Raw genomic sequence first — 26,819 nt, 5'->3', positions numbered from 1 at the left:
GGAAGCGGGGCGGGTGGAACGGGGCCGGATGCGGGGGTCACGGGGGACGGCGGAGCCCGGACTTTGTGATGCAGGAGACGGAGGGGACTGGTGATGGAGGACTGGAGGCCGCGAGGATGGGGAATGGGGACGTTCTTTTCACCTCCCACGGCTCACCCGGATGCGCCTCCGCAACTGCCCGCCCCAATCCCAGGGCGGAGGCCTCGCGCAAAACCCAGGCGCCTCGGCTCCGCGCTCCGGCTGAGGGTCTGCGCCGCCGCCCGCCCGCTCCTTCTCGCTCAGCCGCGGCCCCTGGGGAAGATACTGTGGCGCCCGGTTCCAACTGAGGCCTGTGGCGGGTAAGGCCGGGAGACTGAGGCGGGTACAGAGGCGGGTACAGAGCCGGAAGCGAGGGAGGGGATGCAGTCGTCGCCCAGGTGGCTGCGTCCGGAGGAGGCCCCGCGACTCTACCCTGTCCTATCCCCCGCCAGCTGCTGAACCAGGCGGCCAGGGACTGCATGGAGCACGGGGCTTGCCCGGGAGGGACCGTCCCTGGGGTACTGGCCTGCTGGGGCGGGGTCCCTATGGTGTCAGCAGCCGCTTGTCCGCCGCAACACCCGCAAGGCCCGCACCCAGGCTCTGGCCCCAAAGGTGGGCACCAGGCCCAGGCACTGCTGGCCTGCGCTGCAGACCCTGATCTGAGCCAGCACTTGGTCCCCGCTAACAGGTACTCCAAACACAACACCCCTCCCCTCATGCTGCCCCCCGACATCCTAGCAATGCGTGCAGAGCCCAGGAGCATGGCGGTCCTCCCCCAGGCCTACCTCCCCGCACCCAGGGCCTGGACGCCCCCCGAGGCCTGGACACTCCCACCGCGGGGCTCCATCCCCGCTTCTACGCCCCCAATCCAGGTACACAACCTTCAGCTGCAGAACCCTCCTGCCTCACCTGCCACTTCCCAGCGCCTCCCCCAGGCCTAAGTCCTTGATGCTAGAGGTTAAACCGCACCCCCCTAGGCCTGCGTGGGCCTCCAAGATGCTGAGGGCACCCTGATCCCACAAAAGCCGAGGGTTCCTCTGCTCTCCAGCCCTGAGGCCTCCGCCCCTGGGCACCCGATCTCCATGGAAACCGAGGGCCCTTTCCCACTCTTCCTGCAGGCTTGGCCCCATGAAGATGAACTAGGCACCCGCGACGTGCTTGGCTCTGCTACCGGCGGCCGCTTTCCTCTGAGTCAGCGGTGCAGCCAAGGGCAGCCGCGGAGGGCTCCGCGGGGGCTTGATAGGGGCCTCGAGGGTGCGTGTAAGGCCGGCCCGGCGCTATGGTGCCGCGGGCTCCTCGCTGCGAGTGGCTGCGGCCGGAACGGCCGTGAGGGCGGCAGCGGGCCTGGCAGCAAGTTCAGGCTGAAGAAGGGCCGCGGGACCCGGGGAAGGCGACCTTGGAGGACGATGAGGACTGGGTTCCTGGAGGCAAAAGGACCGGCCTCGGCAACTACACCTACCGGGCGTGGACTTTGGGCGCTGGACCCACGCGCGGCCCCCACTTCTGTCTCGTACTGGGCGGCGCCCTCAGCACCCTGGGGCTGCTACGGCCCTAGGCCTGGCTGGGCTCAGGGGCGACATCTGGCCCCCAGCCCGCGCCGATCCCCAGGCTCCTCTGACCTGGGCTCCCCCTTCCTCCCTTGCCCACAGTCTTGGAGCCCCAGTTTGTGCAGGAACTGCAGGCTGTCCCTGTGGACCTGCCATCCACCGTCCTGCCCACGCCCCCTCAGCCTCCTACCTCCCACCTAGAGGGGATCACGAGCCCTGCCCCACCCCTTCCAGGATGTTAGGGTACCCTCAGTCAAAAAGGCAGCGGCCTGTGGCTCCTGTACCAACGGCCCAGCCACGCTCCAGAGCTGCCCAAAGGGAGGTGCCAAGACCAGGAACACAAGCCACCCCGGCTCCCCCACCTGCCCTGGGGCTGTGGTGACCCATGGGCAGGGAGGCGACCTCAGGCTGGTTCTGCCCCGAGATCCTGAGGAATCTGACCCTCCCCAAAAGAAGCAATGAAATGGACCAAAGGACTTAAGGATTTGCAGGGAAGTGAGGGGAAAACGGTAGTTGCTAACCACCTGCCCAGAAGAGTACACCTCACGGCCCAGAAACACTCTCAAGCAAGAAAACCGTCTCTCCAGGAACCCTAACCAAAACCCTAAGTGCAACCCCTACCACTAACCCCTGACCCTAATGCTGACCCTTAATCCTAACCCCTCACCCTAACACCTAATGTCAAACACGAACCCTTAATCCTAACACTAACCCCTAAACCTAAACCCTAACCCTAACCGATACTCCAATCCCAAGGAAAAGCACTAAACCCCTAATCCGAAACCTTAAGCCTAAACCCTAAACCTAACCCACAAACCTGAGCCCTGACCCCAACACTAATGTTAACCTCTAAGCCCCAACCCTAACCCAACCCCAACACAAACCCCTAACCCCTAATTCTAACCCTACCGGGCGTGGACTTTGGGCACTGGACCCACGCGCAGCCCCCGCTTCTGTCTCGTACTGGGCAGCGCCCTCAGCACCCTGGGGCTGCTACGGTCCTAGGCCTGGCTGGGCTCAGGGGCGACATCTGGCCCCCAGCCCGCCCCGCCTAACCTGACCCCTAACCCTTAAATCCAACCCTAACCCATGACCCAACACCTGAACCCTAACCCTAACCTCAACCCATAACCTCAACCCCTACCCCAACCCTAAACTCTAGCTGCAGCCCGAGCCCGAATCCTAATGCTACCATAAACCTAACCCCCGAACCCAAACTTGAACCCAACCCCTACCCCTAAAACCCTAAGCTAAACTGAAACCACAAACCCTAACCCCTAACCCTACTGCTACCCCTAACCCCTAACCCCTGAAGCTAAACCTAACCATAACAACGCTAAACTTAAGCACTAACCTAGCCCTACCCCTACACTAAGCCTTAACCCAACTGTAACTCCTAACACTAACCCTAACCTCTAAACCTAACCCCTTACCCTAAACCGTAACCCCTAACCCTAACCCCAAAACCAACACCTAACCCTAACACCTACTCTAAAACACTAACCTCTAACCCTAACAATCCTTAGCCTAACACCCAAACCCTAACCCTGACCCTAATCTTCTATCCTCGAAACCCTAACCCCAAACCCTAACCCTAACATCCTAACCCCAACCCTAAAACCCTGATCCTAACCATTAAACCCTGACCCTAACGATTAAACCCTGACCCTAAATGCTACCCCTACCCCAACCCTGGACCAACCCTAACCCTACCCCTAATCCTTCCCCATCCCTAACGCTAACCCCAAACCCTAACCCCACCCCAACCCTAAAACGAACTTCTAACCCCTAAACCCTAACCCAAACCCTAACTCTACCCCAACTCTAACCTTTATCCCTAACTCTAACCTGTAGCCCTAACCCAAAACCCTAAGGTAACCTTTTATAGGTTGGGATTCGAGGCTTTGTATTTAGGACGGGCGGGTGTTCTGGTGTCTCCCACTCACCCGCACGGGAAGTTCTTCTGTTGGTTCTTCACAACCAGTCACGGTGCATCGCGGCCTCCCCTGGCCGGTGAAGGGCTGGTTCTCCCGAAAGCCTCGGCTCCTCCTCCCTCCTCCCAGTGCCCTCCAGGCCTCCCCGGTGGCCCCAGCGTGGCAGGGCCCGTGCAGAAGGGACCGTGGGCTTGTGGCCGGCATGGGCCGCTGTGGGCATGGAGCTCACGGGAACGCGGCCTAGGGGCAGGCTGCGCTCCTCTGCGCCAGCGGGAACAGCGGGCCCCGCGGGGGCTGCCACAGACGCGTCACTTGCTGGGGTCCGTGCACTCCCGCGGTGGCGTGGCCAAGCAGAGCCGCGACCCCGTGAGGTTGCCGGGGCCATGGTGCCTCGTGGAGTCCTCCGTGAGACACGCACATTTCACAGGCAGTTGCTGCCTGGCACACGCGCACTGGTCGCTCGTGGTGAGGGCCTCCAGAACCAGGGCCGGCCCCCCTCGGAGGCCAGCACACATGCGCGTGAGCACCCAGAACCGGGCCAATCGCGAGCCTGGACGGCCGGACGTGGCCCTCGCGGGCTTTGTAACCCTCGGGCCTTTACGCATGCGCACTAGCTGCCAGGCAGGCCGGCCGAACATTACTTCACATATCCAGAGCGCGCGCGGGGGTGCATTGCGCAGGCGCGCTGCCTGGAGTCCCGCCCCCTGCAGGGGTTGCTCCAATCACCACTGGAGGCTCCCTCCCAAGCCACCCGCGCTGCTGAGCTGAGAGGAAATGGCGGGGAGGTCCCTGGCGTCGAAGGCCGAGCCCACCGCCGGAGCCACGGACGGGGCTGAGAAGGCCGAAGGTAGTGGAGGGAGGCAGGGAACTGTGCGTGAGGGTCTGACCTCGCCGAGGCGGGGCAGGGTTGGGGCGCGGGTGGCGACTACTTCCTGTCAGTCCTGATGGTGCTGACTGAGACTTAGCGGGTTTCTTCAGAAAACTTTCCGCCAAGATGAGGGAGTGCTGGCCCGCACACCCCTCACTTCGTCTTAAAGCATTGAACCTTTATCGTGGTTGCTCCAATTTTGGTTTAGGTAATTAGTCAAAAGACATCCTGTCGTTCCACAGACTTTCCATACACACCTCTTAAAACAAAAAGGACATTTTCCTGACGCTCCCAATCCCAAGGGAATTCCTAATTCCACACTCCTCTTTCTAGAACCAGCAAGTGTCCAGATTTCCCGGTCGCACTAACCTGGTTCTTGACAGTGGGTTCCCCCACCCAGCATCCCGACGCCCCGGGGAGCCGGGGGAGGCCGACTCCCCGCAGATCTCCCGTTTGTTTCTCCCCGACCCCGACCTGCCGTAGAGGCTCCTACCTCACCCTGGGAAGGGAGGGACAAGGCAGCTGGTCAGAGTTGTACAGAAGTCCCGAAATTGCAGCCCAACAAAGAGAAAGAACACTGTCCTGGCCGTTTCCACTTCAGGACGCTGTGTACCTCTGGGTGTTTTGGGAGAATTTTCAAACTTACACAAAAGTGGAGAGAATTGTACGGTGACGTCCCTCCTGCTGTCACTCAACTTGTCACTCTGTCCTGAGCTCATGTGTCCCCCCTGAGTTAAAACGCTGCAATTAACAAACGCCACGGTGGCTGCCTCCAGCCCTACCTGCGTGAATATCATGGCAGGTGCTCTGTCGTGTTCTTACAAAATGAAGGTTTGAATACTGAAACAAGCTTGGCACAGAAAGCATCCCTACAGTGAGATGTGGCACAGTGAAAGCCCCAGTGAAGGACAAAGCAAGTAAACAGGACAGACGCAAACGTATCCCTTTCATTAAGCACCTACTGGCCCGCCTCTGTGGTAGCCTTTCAGTATCACAGCTCCATGTTCCTCACATAACCTAGTATATTTAGATAAGGTTTAACCAACGTTGCTTGTGCCTTCGTTCAAACTGCTACAACAGAAATGCCATTATTTCTCACAGTTTTCGAGGCTAGAAGTTCAAGATCAAGGTGCAATGCAGCGTCTGGTGGGGGCCTGCTTCCTGGTTGTAGACTTCTGTCTTCTCATTTTGTCCTCATATGGGGGAAGTTGCTGCCGGCCTCTCTGGTTTTATAAGGGCACTAATCCCATTGCTGAGGGCCCTACTCTCATGACCTAATCACCTCCCAAAGGCCCCACCTCCTAATGCAGTCACACTAAGGGATTAGGATTTCAACATACGAATTATGGATGGGGGCACAAACATTCAGTCTATAGTGACCAGCTACAGAAGAAAGTTAAAGGACAAGATTCCAGTTTTAGTCGGGATGTTATCTAGGATCAGTGACACTAGATACATTTTAGTAAAAGGTCTGTTAGTCTCCATCTAACTGGCTGCAGTTATTACTATAAAGGGGAATGACTGGGGAAAACGAATGTTTGTGTTTCAATTTTTTCTTCATGCTTTTTCACACATGCCAATTACTTGAATAATGTAAAACTTAATTCATAAATTTATGAGCAGTGATTTGTGTAAGATTTCAGGTGGGACCAAAATGAGGGGACTCCATAAACTCAAAAATAAGCATTTCACAAAACTCTATGCTTGATTTTTTTTTTTTTTTTTTTTTTTTTTGAGACAAGATTGTGCTCTGTTGCTCAGGCGGGAGTGCAGTGTTACAATCACTGCTCACTGCAGCCTTGACTTCCTGGCCTCAAGCAATTCTCCCACCTCAGCCTCTTAAGTAGCTGCAATCACAGGTGCATGTCACCACTCCCAGATAATATTTTTAAATTTGTTATTTGTAGAAATGGGGTTTTGCTGCATTGCTCAGGCTGCTCTTGAACTCCTATGCTCAAGCAGTCCTCCTGCCTCAGCCTCCCAAAAGTGCTGGGATTATGGATGTGAACTACTGAGCCTGGCCTTATGCATGTATCCATGATTTTTAATGGCTGTAAATGATTTATCCTGTGTATGTGCTATAATTTATTTAACAAATTCCCTAAGACATATTTAGGCTTCTTCCAGTTTTTTACTATTATAAACAATATAGTGATGAACACCTTGTGCATTATCCATATCAGAATTACTTAGGACATAGTCTTAGAAAAGAAGATGCACCCAAACTTTTGATATTTACTATCAGAGAGTTTGTAAGGAGACACCTTGATTTTGCATATCTGGTTGACAAAGATGAACACATTTGGAAACACAGGTGGTTGGTAAAAATGAAAAACTGGGCATCTTGTATACATCAGTGGAGGGTAATTTGGTAATGTCGATCAAAATTGTGACAAACTTTGGTCAGGTGCCTCTGAGCCTTCTCAACCATGCCTCGGCCTTGGCCTGTGATATGGTTTGAATCTGTGTCCTCACCCAAATCTCATGTTGAATTGTAATCCCCAGTGTTGAAGGTGGGGCCTGGTGGGAGGTGGTCGGATCACAGGAGACCAGTTTTATTTAGATAGTGACCACCTATCTTTTAACTGGATCTCTGAGCTCTGGGAAGAGGCCACACTGAATCATGGGTGTCCAAAAAGGGAGAATTATTATGAGGCTAGACCACATGGATGCTTTAACAGTGCACTTAAGAAACATTTTTTTAAAAAAATTTCTAAGTGTCTAAAATATACTCTTCCTTAAAAACGCAAGAGTAGCTTCTGTTGCAATAATTAGTAAAAAGAAAAAAAAAAATATATATATATATATCAGGTAACACAGTACAAAAGCAAGCAGTTTAAGAGCTAAGATGAATTTGTCTGTTTACACTCTTGGGAATGCATAAGGAAAAGCAGTTTTCTCCGCAAATGGGAGTCTGATGCCTTCTCCATTTTCTTTAAGGAACCTCATGCTATTATAAACTGTTTTAGGTCCCTCATGCAGCAGAGGGTGCAAGAGAAAGGAGAGACAGCAGAACTAAATGAAGAAAATAGCCTTCAGTCAACTGAGAAGAAAAAAAAAATTTTGCTCAAAAAACACAAGGACCTAGGAGAGAGAAAAAAGAAAAATCATGAAAGCCTTTTAAACACACACACACACAGAGACACACACATATCTTGGATGTTAGCTTTTAATTAAGCTGACTTTTAAGCTTTTGAGTTTCTTTCAAATTTTTTTTCTAAATCTCTTCAACATATTTCAGCTAGGACGAATAGCTGCTATTTCAGAAGTACCAAGTATCAAACCAGAAAGGTCTTGATTTAGGAACCAAACCCAGGCTGTTACGGAAAAAAAGAAGACAGAACCTCAGCTATGGAACTGCAGTGTGGGTGACAATCATTTCTCTTTCAGTTTGGCCTGGCTAGCAAAAAGATGGCCTTGTTATGTAAATGAAACCACTTAAGTAGTCAAAATCAAAACTCTTCTCCCCCTTTTTTACTTTTACTGGCCGTTTTTTCTTCCCCCACCACCACTTTTCTGATGGGAATTTAGCCACTTCAGAGGCCTTGTTCCACATAATTTGGAACTTTCCTTTGGATTTGATCAAGTCAGATAGAATTGGCCAAACCCAATGGGAAAAGGACCAAAACAGCAAAAACAGAAAGAAACAACAAAAAAAATAGCGGTTAAGCGTAACAAACAAATGATCACACAACTTGTATGATTACTGAACACTGTAATGGTAAGGAAAAATTAAGAGCAGCTGGTTGTTAATCTTACCTTTAGCCAAGACAAACCCCAATTCAGTTACTTACCTAGGGACGGGTCTTAGGCTGAAGACTTGTCTCTATCATCTTAGAAGCAGGAAAAAAAAACCCTCAAACTTGTCTTTCCTGTTGGGAGCGAGTTCAAACTCCAGAAATGAGTTTTCATGGTAGCAGGAAAACTTGCCTTCCTTGTTGAAAGCAAGTAAAACTCCAGAAAAAGAGAAGAGTTGTTCAGAAAATAAACTCTGGCCTTCGAACGAATTTTGGGAAATGAGGGATTCCCTGGATAGGGGACTTCCAGACCTCAGCAACTTGTCAAATTAGTTTGAGCCACAAAGATAGCCAAGCTGCTAGCAGGCACTGGTAGAATATTTGTCAAAGGTCAGGAGCACCTCTACTCAGAATCCCTTTGTGGTTGCCAAAATGTGAAACCCCAAAATCTGAGACAGGTCTCAGTCAATTTAGGAAGTTTATTTTACCAAAGTTAGGGATGCATGCCTGCGACACAGCCTCAGGAGGTCCTGATGACATGTGCCCAGGATGGCAAGGTAGTCAGAGCACAGGTTGGTTTATATGCTTTTTAGGGAGACATGAGACATGAATCAACATATGTAAGATGAACATTGGTTCGATCTGGAAAGGTGGGTCACCTCAAAGCATTGATGAGACAACTTGAAGCAGGGAGGTTGACTTCAAGATCATAGGTAGATAAAAAACAAATGGTTGCATTATTTTGAGTTTGTGGTTAGCCTTTCCAAAGGAGGCAATCAGATATGCATTTATCTGAGTGAGCAGAGAGATGACTTTGAATTCATTTATTTTCAGATTTTTATTTTACAAAATCAGATACGCATCTATCTCAGCAGAGGGTAACTTTGAATTGATTTATTTTCAAATATTTATAAAAAGATTTATTTTCCTTTCACAATGTTAATGCCATAAATAATTTCTTAGATCTACTAATTTTAGTGTTAAAAATAGGTTCCAATAATTATAAAAAATTAATATGAAATATTTTATGGGGAGATTTCAGGTTTAGTATTGGTTGTATATAGGAAAGCTATTTGTATTTATGTATGTTTTTAAACTAACATCCTAAGGCATTTTGCTACTAATCCTTATGGTTTTATAGAAAACTCTCTTAAGAACTTCCTAGATTATGTCATCTGCTAGTTACAGTGATTTTTGACTCCTTGTTCCAGGTTTTTATACCTTCATTTTTTTTCTTGAATTATTATATCAGGAGCTTTGACCTTACTTTGAACAGCCTCAGCAGTGAGAGTATACCCCTGCCCTCACCCAGAGTTTTACAAAGGGCTGCCTGGTATAATTTTATCCTGCAGGGAAAAGCTGACCATGAAGGAGCCTGATTCATCTAGTGTACTGTTCACCTTAGGACAAGGAGCAGGGCTACCACTCTGGCTGGAGACCTGCCCTCAGTCTACCTCAGTCTCAGCCCAGGGGCTGTCAGATCCTTCCTCTGGCCTCTCGCCCTGCTTGATTCTGAAATATTTGGTTTTGTCTCCACAGGGCAGGACACATCCTCACAGAAAATTGAAGACTTGATGGAAATGGTGAAAAAGCTGCAGAAAGGTCATGTGTCTCCTTTGTGTGAGGCTCAGCCTGAGATTTGGGGCCAAGCAGATGTGGGTTCAATTTCCAGCCCCACAATGTATAAACTTGGGAAATAATCCTCTTCATCTTCTCTTTCTTTTAAAACTTAATTACTTAAACTAAAAATCGGGTCCCATGATTCAAAATTAAAGAAGGAAAAAGGGTAAGGAAGGCAAAGTGTTTTCCCAAAACCCTGTCCCAAACCTCTTGCTGGTCACCCATTTGGCTCCACTGCAGTCCATTAAATCCAGAAGTTGCCACCTTTACTTCCCTTCCTTTCCCCTCAACCCCTACTCCCTCTTTGCTCACTAGGCTCCTGCCAGCCATGTTCCCACCTCAGAGGGGGTCTTTGCACTGACTACCTCCCACCCCAACCCAAAGAGCTGCAGGGCCTGCCCCCCGCCACCTGATTTGGGGCTCTCATGATACCTTCCCATATCTGAGGAGCGCTTTCCACTCCTTTGCGCTTTAACCCCCCTTGCCCTACTTTATTTCTCTTGAACACAGTTACCACAGCCCCACTCAGTATCTTATTGTGTCTGTTCCCAGTCTCGCCCACCCAGAACATGAGCCCTGTGAGGGCCCCACACAGCACCTGCTTTCAGTAGGTACTGAATAGATCTGTGTTGCGTGAAAGCAGCAGAGACACCTCTGCCTGCCCTGTCAACTCAACCTCCTTTCCTCCCTGCAGTGGGAAGCCTAGAGCCCCGAGTTGAGGTCCTGATTAACCGGATTAATGAGGCCCAGCAAGGTGAGTTCAGGGGCCTTGGCTGCCAGCTAGTACCAGCTACATGGTTTGCGGGGCTCAGTGCCAAATGAGAATGCAGGGTCCCTTGTTCCAAAGTTACTGGTTATTCACAACAGCAGCAGCAGAGCCTTAAATTAAGTACAGGGCATTTCAGCATGCAACTGCCATAGTTAATATACCCATGATCCTAGCCCTGCTATCAGCAGAGCCTGGCAAGGAGAGCCTGGACTCTGGAAGCCTCGTTTCCTACTGTATAAAATCTAGGCCACTATAGATTTTCCTGAAGGCAAATGAGAAATGTCACTGTTGGCAAGAGAATAGAAGCTGCACTCACACAATGTTTTTCTGCTCTCTGGTGAAGCCAAAAAGAAAGCCAATGAAGACCTAGGAGAGGCCCGGACCATCTGTGAGGCCCTGCGGAAGGAACTGGACTTGCGTAAGAGAGCCGGGGGTCACCCAGAGGTCCCCACAGTGTCTCAAGCTACCCCAACCCTGTATTCCAGATGATAAGCATCCTTGCCATGACCGAGGGTCCTGTACCCTCTCCAGCCTCATGTCCTGCCAGTCTCCCCCTCTCCTCTCTGCTTGTGGAAGTGTTCAAGAAATACCCTCCAACCTCATTCCCACCTCAGAGCTTTTGCCAGGTGCTGCCTATGCTTCCTCAGATAATACAGGTTCCTCTTTCCTCACATCAACAGTTCTAAGTTAGAATGTCCCCAGACAGGATGACTGGCATTCCCCAGTCATCCCATCTAAAGGTGGCACCCTGTCACCATCTGGTCACATGCCCCTTCCTATTTGATGTGTTTCTTCACAGCCCTTACCCGACTTCATGGGTGTTTGTATTTTTTTCTCTCCTCCCCATGTAAAAGCATGGGCATCCTCCAGGGCCCTCACAGCCACCCTCTGTAAATGTGAAGGCCCTTTGGTGCTTACAGGGAATGTGGGCACCAGAGAGTAGGGAGGGGCTCACCTCGAGGGGTTCACATTTGGGTTGGGGGCAAGGCTGTGCCCAACTTCCCATGTGACCGTGAGCAATCCCCATCCCTGAGGGTGCGTTGCATAGTCCCTGATGCCAAAATGTGTCACTGTTTTCCAGTGCATGGAGAGAAAGTACACCTGAAGGAGATCTTGAGCAAAAAACAAGGTATCTGCCACTCCCGTCTCCAGGCTTGTTCCTTTTGCCGGCCCACAGAGGCCCACTCTCCCCCTATGGCAGCTGAAGCCTTTTGAAACCTATCCCAGCTTGCCTCTCGCCTGTGGCTTCCACTAGACGTGTAGTAAATGTTAAAGCTCAATCAAGTGTCCACAGACCTGACATGATCTGGCCGTGTTCCCCTGCCAAAACCTGATACCTTGACAGGTTCTCATAGGGCCCTGTTCCTCTCCCTACAGAGACCCTGAGGATCCTCCGGCTGCATTGCCAGGAAAAGGAAAGTGAGGCACAGAGGTAAGAGCTTCCAGCTGAGCCTAACTCTGCCCCTACCTCTTTATTCTGGTAGAGCAGAAAGAGGCAGGAAGGTGAGTCTGAGATCCACAGCTCTCATTCTTTCCCTCTAAACAATGGAGAGTCCAAAGAGTGTCTTTCCCCTTTGGCTCCAACAGCAGGCAGTAGTGTTAAGGGTAACTCTCTCAATGGCATAGATGTTCATTTGCTAAATTATCAATTAAATTTCTTCAACTGGTTTTTATTCTTTGCCTTTTACTCTTTGTCATAGTCCTTGGATGTCTGTTCACTCATCTGTCTGTTCACTTGTCTGTTGGCATTGAGCCAACCACTTGTCCATTCTCTCTCCATCCATTATCTTTTCATCCATCCATCGATTTGTCCATGCATTTCTCCACTTCCTGATTTAGCTCATTTTGTTACCAGAGGCCCCAGGCCCTAGCACACTGAGATTTCAGTTCTTTGGGAAAACCAGATGATACTAAGATGTGTGTGCATTTGCTTACTTGACCATGTCCACACTCATCTCTCTTAACCTGACAACATTACTTCCAGGGGGCAAATGCTCACGTCACTCCCTACCCATCACTTGTTACAGAGAAGGACCTTAATGTAGAGGGGGAAAAAATAGCCTCAATAGAGGGAGGCAGAAGCCCCAACCCAGTGCCCTCCTGGGGCTTAAGAAAACATGGCTGAGGGCTGCCTCACCTCTCCCAGGAAGCACACCGTGCTGCAGGAGTGCAAGGAGAGAATTTCTGCTCTAAGCTTGCAGATTGAAGAAGAGAAGAACAAACAGAGACAGCTGAGGTAAACCTTAGCACCTGAGGCAGGGGGTTTGGATGGCTGGTAGTTGGGGCATAATGTCAAAGATGAGGGTTAGAAGAGCTGGCTACGCTGAGCCTTAGAGGTTCAAGGTGGAGAAGATGCTCCCAGTGGAGCAGAGACCATGAGCAAAGCACCCCAAGGTCTGTGCCTGAAGACCCACAGACTTGGACAGGCTGTGAAGGTGGTGATGTCATCCCATATCACCTCATGCCTGTGGTTGGTCCCCAGGTTAGCGTTCGAGGAACAGCTGGAGGAGCTGATGGGCCAGCACAAGGACCTCTGGGACTTCCATGTGAGTCCCTCAAAGCCATTTCTCCCCTTTCCACATCTACCCTAGCAGCACCAGGCCCAAATGGTCACTTCCTCTCACCTGCCACACCCAGTCCTCGAGCAAGCCCTGGTGGTGCTAAGATCAACATTGCCCAAATCCAGCCCCTTGTCACCTCCTTGTGGCCCTGCTGCTCAGTGGTCAGGGGCATCTCTGATGAGCCAAGGTCAAGTTTTCCATCAGTGTCAGTGGATGTGTCTGGAACCATCACGGGCACAAAGGAGACAACGAGGATAAGCAATCAGTGTTTGCCCGCCAGGAGGACCCTAGGCACTGAACAGGAAAATAGACAGTGAGTGTTAGGAAGGAAGGGCTCAGTGAGGAGGTCACGCCAGGACAGAGGGGAGTCGGGGGAGCTGCAGAGCTAAACTGGTACCTGATCCTCCAGAAAAGAGCCAAGACTCATAGTGTTTGCAGGTTTATCTGTTGTAACAATCCATGAGCCTCCCCACTGCAGCACTGCAGAGATGTGGGATGACAGAAGTGCACAGGGAGGAAATGGCCAGTGCCATGGCCCTAAGGCTGTACTGTGGCTGGTGTGCACAGAGGGGCAGAGTTGTTCGAAGTGAGGCATAGTGAGCAAGTATGAAACAAGATCCAGAGAGCCTTCTTTGAGGCATGGGGGAAAGCCAAGAGGTGTTGACAGGCCTCTTTTCTTCCCCCTCAGAGGCCAGAGCGGCTGGCAAGGGAGATTTGTGCTCTAGACAGCAACAAGGAGCAGCTGCTCAAGGAAGGTGAGGCCAGGGAAGGTGGATGGCCCATATCTGACCTCACGTGCCCTCATGTGCTCACCTGCCCCTTCATGCTGCAGAGAAACTGGTCAAGGCAACCCTGGAAGATGTGAAGCATCAGCTGTGCTCGCTGTGTGGGGCTGAGGGCCCCTCCACCCTCGATGAGGGACTCTTTCTCCGCAGCCAGGAGGCTGCAGCCACAGTGTAAGATGTGGAGGTGAAGAGGGTGGGAGGAGGGAGTGGCCGGTGCTGACCACCCCCTACTGGACCCCCCAGGCAGCTGTTTCAGGAAGAGCACAGGAAGGCTGAGGAGCTCCTAGCAGCTGCTGCCCAGAGCCACCAGCAGCTGCAGCAGAAGTGCCAACAATTGCAGCAGAAGCGGCAGAGGTGTGTGTGGAGGCCCTGTCCCCGCAACCCCCACCAGGAAGGTGACTGATGTATCTCCTCTCTCCACTTTCTGTCTCTCTGACTGTTGAAAACCTCTTGTCCCTCCTCCACCCTTCCCTTTCTTCCTTCCCCCATCCTACCTCTTCCTGTCCAGGCTGAAGGAAGAGCTGGAAAAGCGTGGAATGCAAGTCCCTGCCCAAGCCCAGAGCACACAAGAGGAAGAGGCTGGCCCAGGAGATGTGGTAAGTCCCAGAACTGGGTGTCAGGGAACAGAGACAGCTACTGAAGGGATGGCGGAAGGGACAGGAGGACAAGGGAGGGGGTCCTGGGACTCCTCAGAGGATGGTCTGTGGCGAGGGGCTTTCCCATAGTGGGTCCACCCAAGGTGCTGATGGGGCAGGAGGGGACCATGTGGCCATGGGGACAGATATAGATTCCCACCCTGGACACTAACCACCTGCAGGCCAGTCCCAAGCCCCTAAAAGCCCCCGAGGAGAAAGACCTGGAGCTGCACACCGAGCAGGACCTGATGTCCTCATAGGCCAGGAGGACACACTCCACCCCTGACCTTAGCCCAAGGGGCTTTCAGGAAACAAAGGAGTTACTTTGATACAACCCATCTCAGCTGAGTCTGCTGGTGAGGAGTAGGGGTTGGGCCCAAGACCCCCAGGCTCCTGTGACTGATGGAAGCCTCGGCTTGACTCTGCCTCTGGGTCTGGGCCAGAGATACATCACAGGTTTTCAATAAATGCTTCCTTAACCTCCTGGTCTCTGGATTGCTCATCTCTGGGACCTGCCAGGCTCTTCTGGGTCCCCAGGCAGAGGGATGCAGGCCTGAGACGCTCTCACAGTGGGCCCAGGAGGTCTGGAACCCACCTCCATACACACGTACACACACCTTGTGATTTATTCTTCAATTCCTTCATTACAGGTCTGGACTATACAGACTCCCAGAAATTAAAAAAATTTAAAAAAATGAGGATCAGTGAGCTGGGGTTCAAAATCAGCCAGTTCCATATGATAGTCTCCACGTGTTAGCTGTGTAGTTTGTGCTCTCAAGAACACAAAATGTATAACTCAGGCACTTTTGGACAGGAACAGGATAGAAATCCTCAGCGTGCAGGGAGTCAGTCAACTAGGATGTAAGTCATGTGCATCTGATGCATGCTTCAAATTCACTGAAATGCATTGACCCAATCAAGGCCAATGGTGGGAGTCAAAGTCTGCATCTTCTGAGTCAGAATACATTGAATTCATGACAAAAGAGATCCCTTTTCTTGACAGGCTCCCAGACCAGGTAGACCAGTGACATGGTGGAGTTGAAAAGAGAGGCTCACTGAAGAGCACTGTTTCCATGGAAAAATGGAACATGGCAAAGTGCAGAAATTCTTCAGTCAGTCCAGGACAGACGAGTTCTCTAAGATGCAGTTAATCATGTCTGTTTCAAACAAACTGGTGATACACTATCAAACATGAATTTTAAATCAAGTGGAAGTTAGAAAATATATTGAACTGAATGGCAATGAAGACACCACATTTTAAAACTAATTCAGTTAAGCCCATGATTAGAAAGAACTTTAGCTTTTATTGGTTCACCACAATTTTTAAAAGAAATCAACCAGTGATTGTTCAGTTAATGAATAAAAGGCCTTTGACACAGTTCAACACTTATTCATGTGAAAAAAAAAAAAGACTACTAAAAAACAAACAACTTCCCTTAGATTTATTGGTGAGATGTCTAAACAATTTCATGTTGGAAATAACTCAAGGATATCTGCAATATTCAAATACTGTTTATCATACTAGAAGTTCTATACGGTGAAATAGTTAAGACATGGATTTATGATTATATGCTTTATGAATTTCAGTTTACAGATAAATTTCAGGACGTCTAAATGAGTATAAAAGTTTGCTAAATACAGGTCAATATTTCAAAATCACTTTTGTGTCTCAATGCTAGGGCACAGGACCCACAAAATACATCACTTAGCAATCTACAGTTAGTTGATAGAAAAGGATACAATAAACCAGTAACAAAATAATGATATGCATCAGATAAGGATAAGCATCTCAGCCAAAGGCTGCCTCAGTGAAGGGTCAGGAGAGGCTGGCACGAGCTCTATTTTTTTCCTCTCTGCAGGGTTCTGCCAGAATATGCTTCCTCACGTAAGAAATCAGCTGTGTGTGTAGAATAGCTCAGAATGGGAGAACTGTTCTGGTTCTCTACACTCTTATTTGGAGCCGTAGTGTAGGAATATAATGTAAACTGGGATTCTTGTATACCCTGCTGATCATGTAGACATACTCTTACTGTAAACCAGCTCCCAACAGAAGATCTCCTGTGTTTTCGCCAAGACCAGGTGGAAACCTATTTAATAATCAGTTTTACTACTACCAATGGCAATGGTGATGAGATGGTACCAACCACACCCAAACTCAACTTGGATTCACTTATTAATTTGTACATTTGACACCTCAGTTAGGGGTCACTGCCATGCAGGTACATCTCATTCCAGCAACAGAGCTCAGCCCATTGCATACCTGGTAGAACTAATAGCCAGCTACAAAAAGCAAAAATACACTTGAAAATAAATGCAGTATTATAAAAATACCATGTACCAAGGAATTAATGTAGCGACAGATGTATGTTATTTCCCCAAAACAACTTTAGAGAAAATTTAAAAGATCTGAATAAATGGAGAGAAAGGTCATGTTCATTAATGGAAACTCATTACTGTAAAGATGTCCTTCCTGCCTAAGGACATGTAAGTCCATTATAATTTCAATAAAATTTTGCAGAAATCTCCTGTATTCCAGACATACTCTTCTTATGAAAGAGTAGTCCAAATTCCACTCAGTAGTCGGGATCAGCCACCCCAGCCAGTAACTTCCTCTTTGCTGGTGATTCAGAGGCATGAGTAGCCCAAAGTGGCCAGTGGCAGCCTTGCAGTTCAGTGGAATCACTAGGGTGTCTCTGATTGGAAGGATTTCTTCCTTCAGAACTAAGACCTAAGAGCACAGTCATGGGAACAAGATACAAAACCTTTGCTCGTGGGTCACTAGGGGTAATAATGGGGATACCACTCTCATTTCTACCCTGTGATTTTTGGACCTGTGAATTATGGCTACAAAAGAAACAGTATTCAATATTGGACACTGATTCAGAGCATATACAGTCTTCTAGAGAATCTTGTTCCATCCCTGCAAGGTATTGCCACCTAGCTAGTACTTTGGGTCTTCAAAAGGCCACTCCGTTAGTCTGTCAAACCAGCTGCTTCAGGGTGGTGGGGAACATGGTAAGACAAGTTAATTCCATGAGCATGGACCCATTGAAGTGCTTCCTTTGCTGTGAAGAGAGTTCCTTGATCAGCAGCAATGCTGTGTTGTAGTACCGTGGTTGTGGAAATGGCATTCTGTAAGTCCACCAGTAGTAGTAATGGCAGAAGCATTGTCTGCAAGCAAATGTGTATACAGATACATCCTTATCATTCATTATTCCTTCTGGAGTTGGAGTCACTACTGATAATAACCAAGGCACTATAGTAACCATTTTCACTTGTCAGGATACACAATGCTGGACTCTTGAAAGAGGCATTGGCCGGGCGCAGTGGCTCACGCCTGTAATCCCAGCACTTTGGGAGGCCGAGGCGGGCGGATCACAAGGTCAGGAGATCGAGACCATCCTGGCTAACACGGTGAAACCCCGTCTCTACTAAAAGTACAAAAAACTAGCCGGGCGAGGTGGCGGGCGTCTGTAGTCCCAGCTACTCGGGAGGCTGAGGCAGGAGAATGGCGTGAACCCAGGAGGCGGAGCTTGCAGTGAGCTGAGATCCGGCCACTGCACTCCAGCCTGGGCGACAGAGCAAAGACTCCGTCTCAAAAAAAAAAAAAAAAAAAAAAAAAGAGACATTGAATAAAATTTAATTTCCCTGCTAGACCCAAGATAGCTGATTTAACAAAGAGGCATAGTGGTCTCCTAAAACAACCCCTTTTCAAATACCAGTTCAGCAATGGATCTCTAAATAGGTCTCTGTCTTGCCACAAACCTTACTCTCTTAATTGAAGGGTTTTTTGTAGACTCACACCTTATACCAACTTGAAAAACCTTCCCATCACACTTTCCTATCTTTAAATTGGGATATGTTTCATCTCTATGTATACAAAGACTGCTTATAAATGAGGACCTTTAATAATGTCTCCTAGCTTTATGACGTTTTCTTCCTGTCCCCACCCCATAAGGGCTAGAGGCCAGATCCATTAACTGTAGAACGTCCCATGGACCAGGTAGCTGCCCATCTGCAATAGGACCCATGTAAGCTTAACTTTCACTGTCCCTAAGTCCTTCCTGAATATTTCTCTTTTTTAATTTTTTTTTTTTTTTTTTTTTTTTTTTTTTTTTTTTTTTTTTTACTAAAGAAATGTGGCATTTTCAATTAAGGTCAAATATCAAGGATATTCTTTTTTTTTTTTTTTTTTTGGTAAGTTCCAGGGAACGTGTGCAGGATACGCAGGTTTGTTACATAGGTAAACCTGTGCCAGGGTGGTTTGCTGTACCTATCAACCCATCACCTAAGTATTAAGACCAGCATGCATTAGCTATCTTTTCTGATGCTCTCCCTCCCACCATGTCATCCCACCATAGGCCCCACAGTGTGTTGTTCCTTTCCATGCATCTATGTATTCTCATCATTCAGCTCCCATTTGTGAGTGAGAATATACAGTTTTCTGTTCCTGCATTAGTTTGCTGAGGATAACGGCTTCCAGCTCCATCCATGTCCCTGCAAAGGACATGATCTCATTTCTTTTTATGGCCGCATGCTGTTATCCAGACTGTCATTGATGGTCATCTGGGTTGATTCCATGTTTTTGCTATTGTGAATAGTGTTGCAGTGAACACACACATGCATGTATCTTCATAATAGAATGATTTAATGATCTATATTCCTTTGTATGATTTAATGATCTATATTCCCAGTAATGGGATTGCTGGGTCAAATGGTATTTCTGGTTCTGGGTCTTTGAGGAATTTCCACAATGGTTGAACTAATTTACATTCCCACCAACAGCATAAAAGTCTTCCTGTCTCTCTGCAGCCTCACCAGCATCTGTGGTTTCTTGACTTTTTAATAATTGCCATTCTGACTGGCATGACATGGTATCTCATTGTGGTTTTGATGTGCGTTTCTCCAATGATCACTGATGTTGATCGTTTTTTCATATGTTAGTTGGCCACATAAATGTCTTTTTTGAAAAAGTGTCTGTTCATGTCCTTTGCCCACTTTTTAATGGGATTGTTTTTTCTTGTAAATTTGTTAAAAATTTTCTCCCATTCTGTAGGTTGTCTGTTTGTGCTGATGATAGTTTCTTTTGCTGTGCAGAAACTCTTTAATTAGAGCCCATTTGTCTATTTTTGCTTTTGTCGTCATTGCTATTGACATTTTTGTCATGAAATCTTTGCCTGTGCCTATGTCCTGAATGGTACTGCCTAGGATTTCTTCTAGGGTTTTTATAGTTTTCAGTTTTACTTCCAAGTCTTTAATCCATCTTGAGTTAAATTTTGTATAAGGTGTAAGGAAGGGTTCCACTTTCAGTTTTCTGCATATGGCTAGCCAGTTGTTTGAGCACAATTTTATTTATTTATTTATTTATTTATTTAAGATGGAGTCTTGCTCTGTCACCAGGCTGGAGTGCAGTGGTGCGATCACAGCTCACTGCAACCTCCACCTCCCAATTTCAAGTGATTCCCCTGCCTCAGCCTCCTGAGTAGCTGGGACTGCAGGTGTGCGCTACCACACCTGGCTAATTTTTTGTGTTTTAGTAGAGATGGGGTTTCACCATGTTGGCCAGGAAGGTCTCGATCTCCTGACCTCGTGATACATCTGCCTTGGCCTCCCAAAGTGCTGGGATTACAGGTGTAAGCCACCATGCCCGGCCACCAGCACCATTTGTTAAATAGGGAGTCCTTTCCCCATTACTTTTTTTTTTTTACCAGGTTTCTTGAAGATCAGATGGTTGTAGGTGTGTGGTCTTATTGCTGAGTTCTCTGTTCTGTTCCACTGATCTATGTGTCTGTCTTTGTACCAGTAGCATGCTGTTTAGGTTACTGTGGCCTTGTAGTATAGTTTGAAGTCTGGTAGCTTGATGCCGCCAGCTTTGTTCTTTTTGCTTAGGATCGTCTTGGCTATATGGGCTCTTTTTTGGTTCCATATGAAAATTAAAGTAGTTTTTTCTAATTCCATGAAGAATGTCAATGGTAGTTTGATGGGAATAGCATCACATCTATAAATTACTTTTGGCAGTATGGCCATTTTTGTGATATTAATTCTTCCTATCCATGAGCATGGAATGTTTTTCCATTTGTTTGTGTCCTCTCTGATTTCCTTGAGCTGGTTTGTAGTTCTCCTCGAAGAGGTCCTTCACTTCCCTTGTTAGCTATATTCCTAGGTATTTCATTCTCTTTGTAGCAGTTGTGAATGGGAGTTCATTCATGATTTGGCTCTCTGCTTGTATGTTGTTGGTGTACAGGAATGCTTGCGATTTTTGCACATTGATTTTTGTATCCTGAGACTTTACTGAAGTTGCTTATCAGCTTAAGAAGATTTTGGGCTGAGACCATGGGGTTTTTCAGATACAGGATTGTGTCATCTGAAAACAAAGACAATTTTACTTTCTCTCTTGCTATTTAAATACACTTTTTTTCTCTTACCTGATTGCCCTGGCTATAAATTCCAATACTATATTGAATAGGAGTGGTGAGAGAGTGCATCCTTGTCTTATGCTGGTTTTTAAGGGGAATGCTTCCAGCTTTTGCCCATTCAGTATGATATTGGCTGTGGGTTTGTTATAAATGGCTCTTATTATTTTGAGGTGTGTCCCTTCAATACCTAGGTTTTTGAGAGTTTTTAACATGAAGGGATGTTGAATGTTATGGAAGGACTTTTCTGCATCTATTGAGATAATAATGTGGTTATTGTCTTTAGTTCTGTTTTATGATGAATTGTGTTTATTGATTTACATATATTGAACCAGCCCTGCATCTCTAGGATGAAGCCAACTGAATTGTGGTGGATAAGCTTTATGACACGCTGCTGGATTCAGTTTGCCATTATTCTATTGAGGAGTTTTGCATCGATGTTCATCAGGAATATTGGCCTGAAGTATTCATTTTTTGTTGTATCTCTGCCAGGTTTTGGTATCAGGATGATGCTGGCCTCATAGAATGAGTTAGGGAGGAGCCCCTCCTTTTCAATTGTTTGGAATAGCTTCAGAAGAAATGGTATCAGTTCCTCTTTGTACCTCTGTTAGAAATCAGCTGTAAATTCGTGTGGTCCTGGCCTTTTTTTTTTTTTTTTTTTTTTTTTTAGGTTGGTATGCTATTACTGCCTTAATTTCAGAGCTCATTACTGATATATTCAGGGATTCAGCTTCTTCCTGTTTCAGTATTGGAAGGGTGTATGTGTCCAGGAATTCATCCATTTTCTGTTGGTTCTCCAGTTCTTTCAGTTGTGATGTTAGGATGTCAATTTGAGATCTTTCTGGCTTTTCAATGTGGTCATTTAGTGATATAAATTCTCCTCTTAACACTGCTTTAGCTGCATCCCAGAGATTCTGGTACATTGTCTCTTTGTGCTCATTAGTTTCAAAGAACTTCTTGATTTCTCCCTTAATTTCATTATTTACCCAGGAGTCATTGTGAGGCAGGTTGTTCAATTTCCATGTAGTTGTGTGGTTTTGAGTGAGTTTCTTAATCTCGACTTCTAGTTTATGCTGTGATCTGAGAGACTGTTTGTTATGATTTCAGCTGTTTTGCATTTGCTGAAGAGTGTTTTACTTCCAATTGTGTGATCAATTTTAGAATAAGTGCCACGTGGTGCTGAGAAGAATGTATATTCTGTTGTTTGGAGGTGGAGTGTTCCACAGATATCTGTCAGGTCCACTTGATCCAGAGCTGAGTTCAAGTCCTGAATATCTTTGTTAATTTTCTGCCTCAATTATCTGTCTAATGTTGACAGTGGAGTGTTCAAGTCTCTCACTATTATTGTGTGTAAGTCTGAGTCTCTTTGTAGGTTTCTAAGAGCTTGCTTTATGAACCTGGGTGCTCCTGTATTGGGTACCTATATATTTAGGATAGTTAGCTCTTCCTGTTGAATTGATTCCTTTATCATTATGTAATGCCCTCCTTGTCTTTTTTGAATTTGTTGATTTAAAGTCTGTTTTGTCAGAAACTAGGATGGCAACCCCTGCTTTCTTTCACTTTCCATTTGCTTGGTAAATTTTCCTCTCTTACTTTATTTTGAGCCTATGTGTGTCTTTGCACATGAGATGGGTCTCTTGAATACAGCACACCAATGGGTCTTGACTCTTTATCCAGCTTAGCATTCTGGGTCTTTTAAATGGGGCATTTAGCCCATTTACATTTAAGGTTAATATTGATATGTGTGAATTTGTTCCTGTCATGATGCTGGCTGGTTATTTTGCAGACTTGTTAATGTAGTTGCTTCATAGTGTCATTAGTCTGTGTACTTAAGTGTGTTTTTGTAGTGACTGGTAACAGTTTTTCCATTCCATATTCAATGCTTCCTTCAGGAGTTCTTGCAAGGCAGGCCTGGTGGTGATGAATTCCCTCAGCATTTGTTGTCTAAAAAGGATTTTATTTCTCCTTCACTTATAAAACTTAGTTTGACCAGATATGAAATTCTGGGTTGGAAATTCCTTAAGAATGTTGAATATTGGCCCCCAATCTCTTCTGGCTTGTAGGGTTTCCACTGAGAGAACTTTGCATTGGATTAGAACATACTTCTTTAGCTCAGCAAAATTGGTTATTATCCACCTTCTGAAGCCTAATTCTGTCAGTTTATCCATCTCAGCGTCAGCCCAGTTCTGTGCCGTTGCTGGAGAGGTGCGGTGATCATTTGGAGGAGAAGAGACACTCTGGTTTTTTGAATTTTCAACTTTTTCGCATTGATTTCTTTCTCATTTTCTTGGGTTTACCTACCTTCAATTTTTGATGCTATTGACCTTTGGATTGGGTTTTTGTGGGGTCCTTTTTGTTGCTGTTGTTGTTGTTGCTTTCTGTTTGTTTTTCTTTTAACAGTCAGGCCCCTCTTCCACAGGGTTGCTGCAGTTTGCTGGGGGTCCACTCCAGACCCTATCTGCTGGGGTCCCTGCTTCACCTGAAGCTATCACCAGTGGAGGCTGCAGAACAGGAAAGATGGCTGCCTGCTCCTTCCTCTGAGAGCTCCTTCCCAGGGGGGCAAAAGCCTGATGCCGGCTGGAACTCTCCTGTATGAGATGTCTGGCAAACCTTATTGTGAGATCTCACCCAGTCAGTCAGCATGGGATCAGGGACCTGCTTAATGAAGCACTCTGGCTGTCCCTTGACAGAGTGGTGCGTTGCACTGGTTGGAATCCCCCATGTCCATGCTGCCTGGACTTTTCAGAGCCAGCAGGCAGGAAAGATGAGTCTGCTGAACTGGAGACCACAGTTGCCCTTCCCCACAGGGGCTCCATCCCAGGGAGATCAGAGTTCCATCTGCAAACCTCTGGCTGGAGTTGCTGAAATTCCCACAGGGAGGCCCCACCCAGTGAGGAGAGATGGACCTGGGTCCCACCTAAAGAAGCAGTCTGGCCACAATCTGCCACAGCCTCTGTGCTGCACTGTGGGGAATTCCTCCCGGTCCAAACCACCCAGTCTCCCTGGCACAAGCAGGGTAAAATGGCCACATGGAGCCACAATGATGGCAGCCATTCCTCCCCCTGGAAACTCAGTCACCTTAGGCAGTCTGCAGTGTGCTACTGCTGGCTGCAACCCAAGCAGCCACCAAGAGCCTGCACAGTTCTGTGCTTGGAATCCACCCTGGTGACATGGGCTCATGAGGAGATCTCCTGATCTGTGGGTTGCACAGATCCATGGAAAAAAACGTGGTTTCCCTGATGCAGTAGCACAATCACTCGCCACCTCCCTTGGCTGTGAGTGGGAGTTTCCCTTACCCTGTGTGGCCTCTGGGTGGGCTGTCAGTCTGCCCTGCTTTTTCTCACTCTCTATGGATCACGCCAATCACCTAGTCAGTCCCAGTGAGAACCTGGATACCTCAGCTGAAGGTGCAGGATTCACTCACAGTGTTTGTTCTTCTAGGTCAGAGCCACAGGCTAGAGCTGCTTCTAATTGGCCATCTTGGCCCCTCCCCCACTTTCTGAATATTTCAGCTATAAGAAGGTAAATAATCCAAGATCTCCCTCTGATTCCCTTCAAGAAGTTTAAAATTAGTTCTACAGGGTCATTCCCACAAGCAGTATGCAGTACCAAAAAGGGAGGTAGAACGCTCCACTTAGTAAATAAAAATCTGGAGATAATAAAATCAATACTATATCCAATAATGAAAAAACCAGACAACCCCTTCTTGGCAGTAGTACATTCTGGAGGAAATTCAATAATAAACAACAAAAGCCAGTCAAATGCAGCTGCACACTGTTCTGTGTACTATTGATCTCCTTACTATATTGGTCTGGGTGCTTTCATTGGTTTGCAATCCAGAGGCCAAAACCTTCCAAGTAAGCCATTGTTTAAACCAACAGCGTAAATGCTAAGAACAACAAGCCATCAATTTTGGCTACTACAAGCCTACAACCTGAAGACTTTCCTGGCTTGCCTGTGACCAAACAAACAAACAACTGAGCCACAGGGCCTGCCCACAGGCCAGTGTTTTAATTGACAGACAACCTCACAGTCTATTAACAACACACACCCAAATCAGGCCATATGATTTAAAACCTATTTGCAATAGAACATCACCCATTTGGGGGCAAAATGCTGCAATGTAAAAAACTGTTTGCTTGCCCCACCCTTAATTGGGGCTCTAACTTTCCCAGTTGGGTTACTGCACCTTGGTTCATTATGACAGTATTGCAGATGTCAACATTGCCTTTGCCACCTGTGCACGCACATAGCTCCTTGACTTAAAGTATATTTGCCAGTCAGACTCCCAGGCCCAGTATTCTCTTCTGTTGTACTTTGGTTTGTTTGACCTCTTCAAATCTCATGTTGAAATTTCATTCCCAGTGTTGGAGATGGAACTTAATGAGAGGTGTTTGGACCATGGGGACAGATCCCTCATGAATAGATTAATGTCCTCCCTTGGGATGGGTGAGTTCTCACTCATTAGTTCTCATAAGAACTTCTTGTTAAAAGAAAACAAAACCTGGCACCTCCCTCCCCTTCTGTTGCTTCCTCTCTTGCCATGTGATCTCTGCACATAGCAGATCCCCCTTCATCTTCCACTATATGTGGAAGCAGCCTGAAGCCCTCATGAGAAACAGATGCTAGTGCCATGCTTCTTGTATAGCCTAAAGAACCATGAGCCAAATAAACTTCTTTTTGTTTTTATAAATTGCCCAGCCTCAGGTATTCCTTTTTAGCAACACTAAACAGACTAAGTAAGACACCTTCAAATTACACAACTGTGTCATGATCCTGGCTTGGCTCTCTGCCACAACCTACACCCCACACTCCCAGACCTAAAAGGAAACCTGGTAGAGGTTACTACTACCCATCCCTTTTTTAAGATTTAATGAAGATTATTGCATTCACAAGGAGGCAATTGTCCTTGAGAAGAGGATAGCCCACTTCCCAGTGCCTCTCCTATTTCCCTACTGCAGCTTTCCACCATGAATTCCTGTCCTGAGTATTTGACCGTGGCCACCACAACCACCCCCTTTGTGTTAAGGACTGAATATTTATGTCGCTCCTCAAATGCATATGTTGACGCCCTAACCCCTAGTGTGGTAATATTTCCAGGTATGGTCTTTGGAAGGTGATTGGGATTAGATTAAGTCACAAGGGTGGGACCCTCATGATATCAGTGGCCTTATAAAAGCAGGAAAATCTTCCCTTTCCCACCTCTCCCGACCTTACCCACATGCATGAACCAAGGAAGTGCAATCTTAGGACATGATAGGAATGCAACCATCTGCAAACGAGGAAGAGAGCCCTCACTAGGAACCAAATCAGCCAGCTCCTGATCTTGGACTTTTCAGATTCCAGAACTGTGAGAAGTACATTTCTGTTGTTAAAGCCATCCAGTCTATGATAGTTTGTTATAGTGTCTCAAGTAGACTAAGACAAATTGTGTTACCAGGAATGTGGTCCTGCTGTGACAATATCTAAACATGTGGAAATGGCTTTGAAACTGGGTAATAGGTAAGTACAGACTGAAAGTTTTAAGGTTCCTGCTAGAAATACAAATGTTAAAGGCCCATTTAGATAAACTGGAAGTCAAACCTGATGAAAAGGGTACTTTAACCAGACACAGAAAGAGTGTGTCCATTGTGATGAGTGTACACCATATTGTAGAGGAATGTAAACAAGAAAACTAGTTCCTTGATTGGGGAATACATGGCTCTTAATAACAGCATGGTAAGTTTCCTGATTACATTGAACAATTCAGACATACCAAGAAAAGCCAAGAGTACAAAATCAAGTTATACTGTAGGAAAACATGCTTTTTCTAGACCTTGAAAATAAACATTTCAGTGTCAGGTCATAACAGCAGAATTATAACCAGAGAAAAAGTTACAGGAGTTGACAAAATGATGGAAGGAGACAGTTATCATCATAGTCAAGGGAAAAA

The 26,819-nt window shown here is 47.2% G+C and overlaps 1 protein-coding gene and 1 pseudogene across 6 annotated transcripts; both read left to right on the top strand.

Annotated features, from left to right (window-relative positions):
* The first annotated feature begins 185 nt into the window (after positions 1 to 185).
* On the top strand, positions 186 to 14,957 carry SYCE1 (synaptonemal complex central element protein 1). Of its 6 annotated transcripts, none has more exons than XM_028827063.2 (13): positions 186 to 338; positions 9,644 to 9,706; positions 10,419 to 10,478; positions 10,837 to 10,911; positions 11,575 to 11,622; positions 11,871 to 11,925; positions 12,640 to 12,729; positions 12,976 to 13,039; positions 13,743 to 13,809; positions 13,887 to 14,010; positions 14,083 to 14,193; positions 14,348 to 14,435; positions 14,657 to 14,957. In XM_028827063.2, the coding sequence occupies exons 2-13, from the start codon at positions 9,679 to 9,681 to the stop codon at positions 14,732 to 14,734; spliced, it is 888 nt and encodes a 295-aa protein (XP_028682896.2). In that variant the 5' UTR covers positions 186 to 338; positions 9,644 to 9,678; the 3' UTR covers positions 14,735 to 14,957. The 6 variants fall into 6 exon arrangements, with proteins under 6 accessions (XP_028682896.2, XP_077804047.1, XP_028682895.2 ...); XM_028827061.2 differs by lacking the exon at positions 186 to 338 and adding an exon at positions 1,316 to 4,346; XM_077947921.1 differs by lacking the exon at positions 12,640 to 12,729.
* LOC144331373 (shadow of prion protein-like) lies at positions 1,006 to 1,573 on the top strand (annotated as a pseudogene).
* Positions 14,958 to 26,819: the final 11,862 nt, after the last annotated feature.

Source organism: Macaca mulatta, chromosome 9 (assembly GCF_049350105.2).
Source record: "Macaca mulatta isolate MMU2019108-1 chromosome 9, T2T-MMU8v2.0, whole genome shotgun sequence".
NCBI classification, from domain to species: domain Eukaryota; kingdom Metazoa; phylum Chordata; class Mammalia; order Primates; family Cercopithecidae; genus Macaca; species Macaca mulatta.
This window is presented reverse-complemented; position numbering and strand designations above follow the sequence as displayed.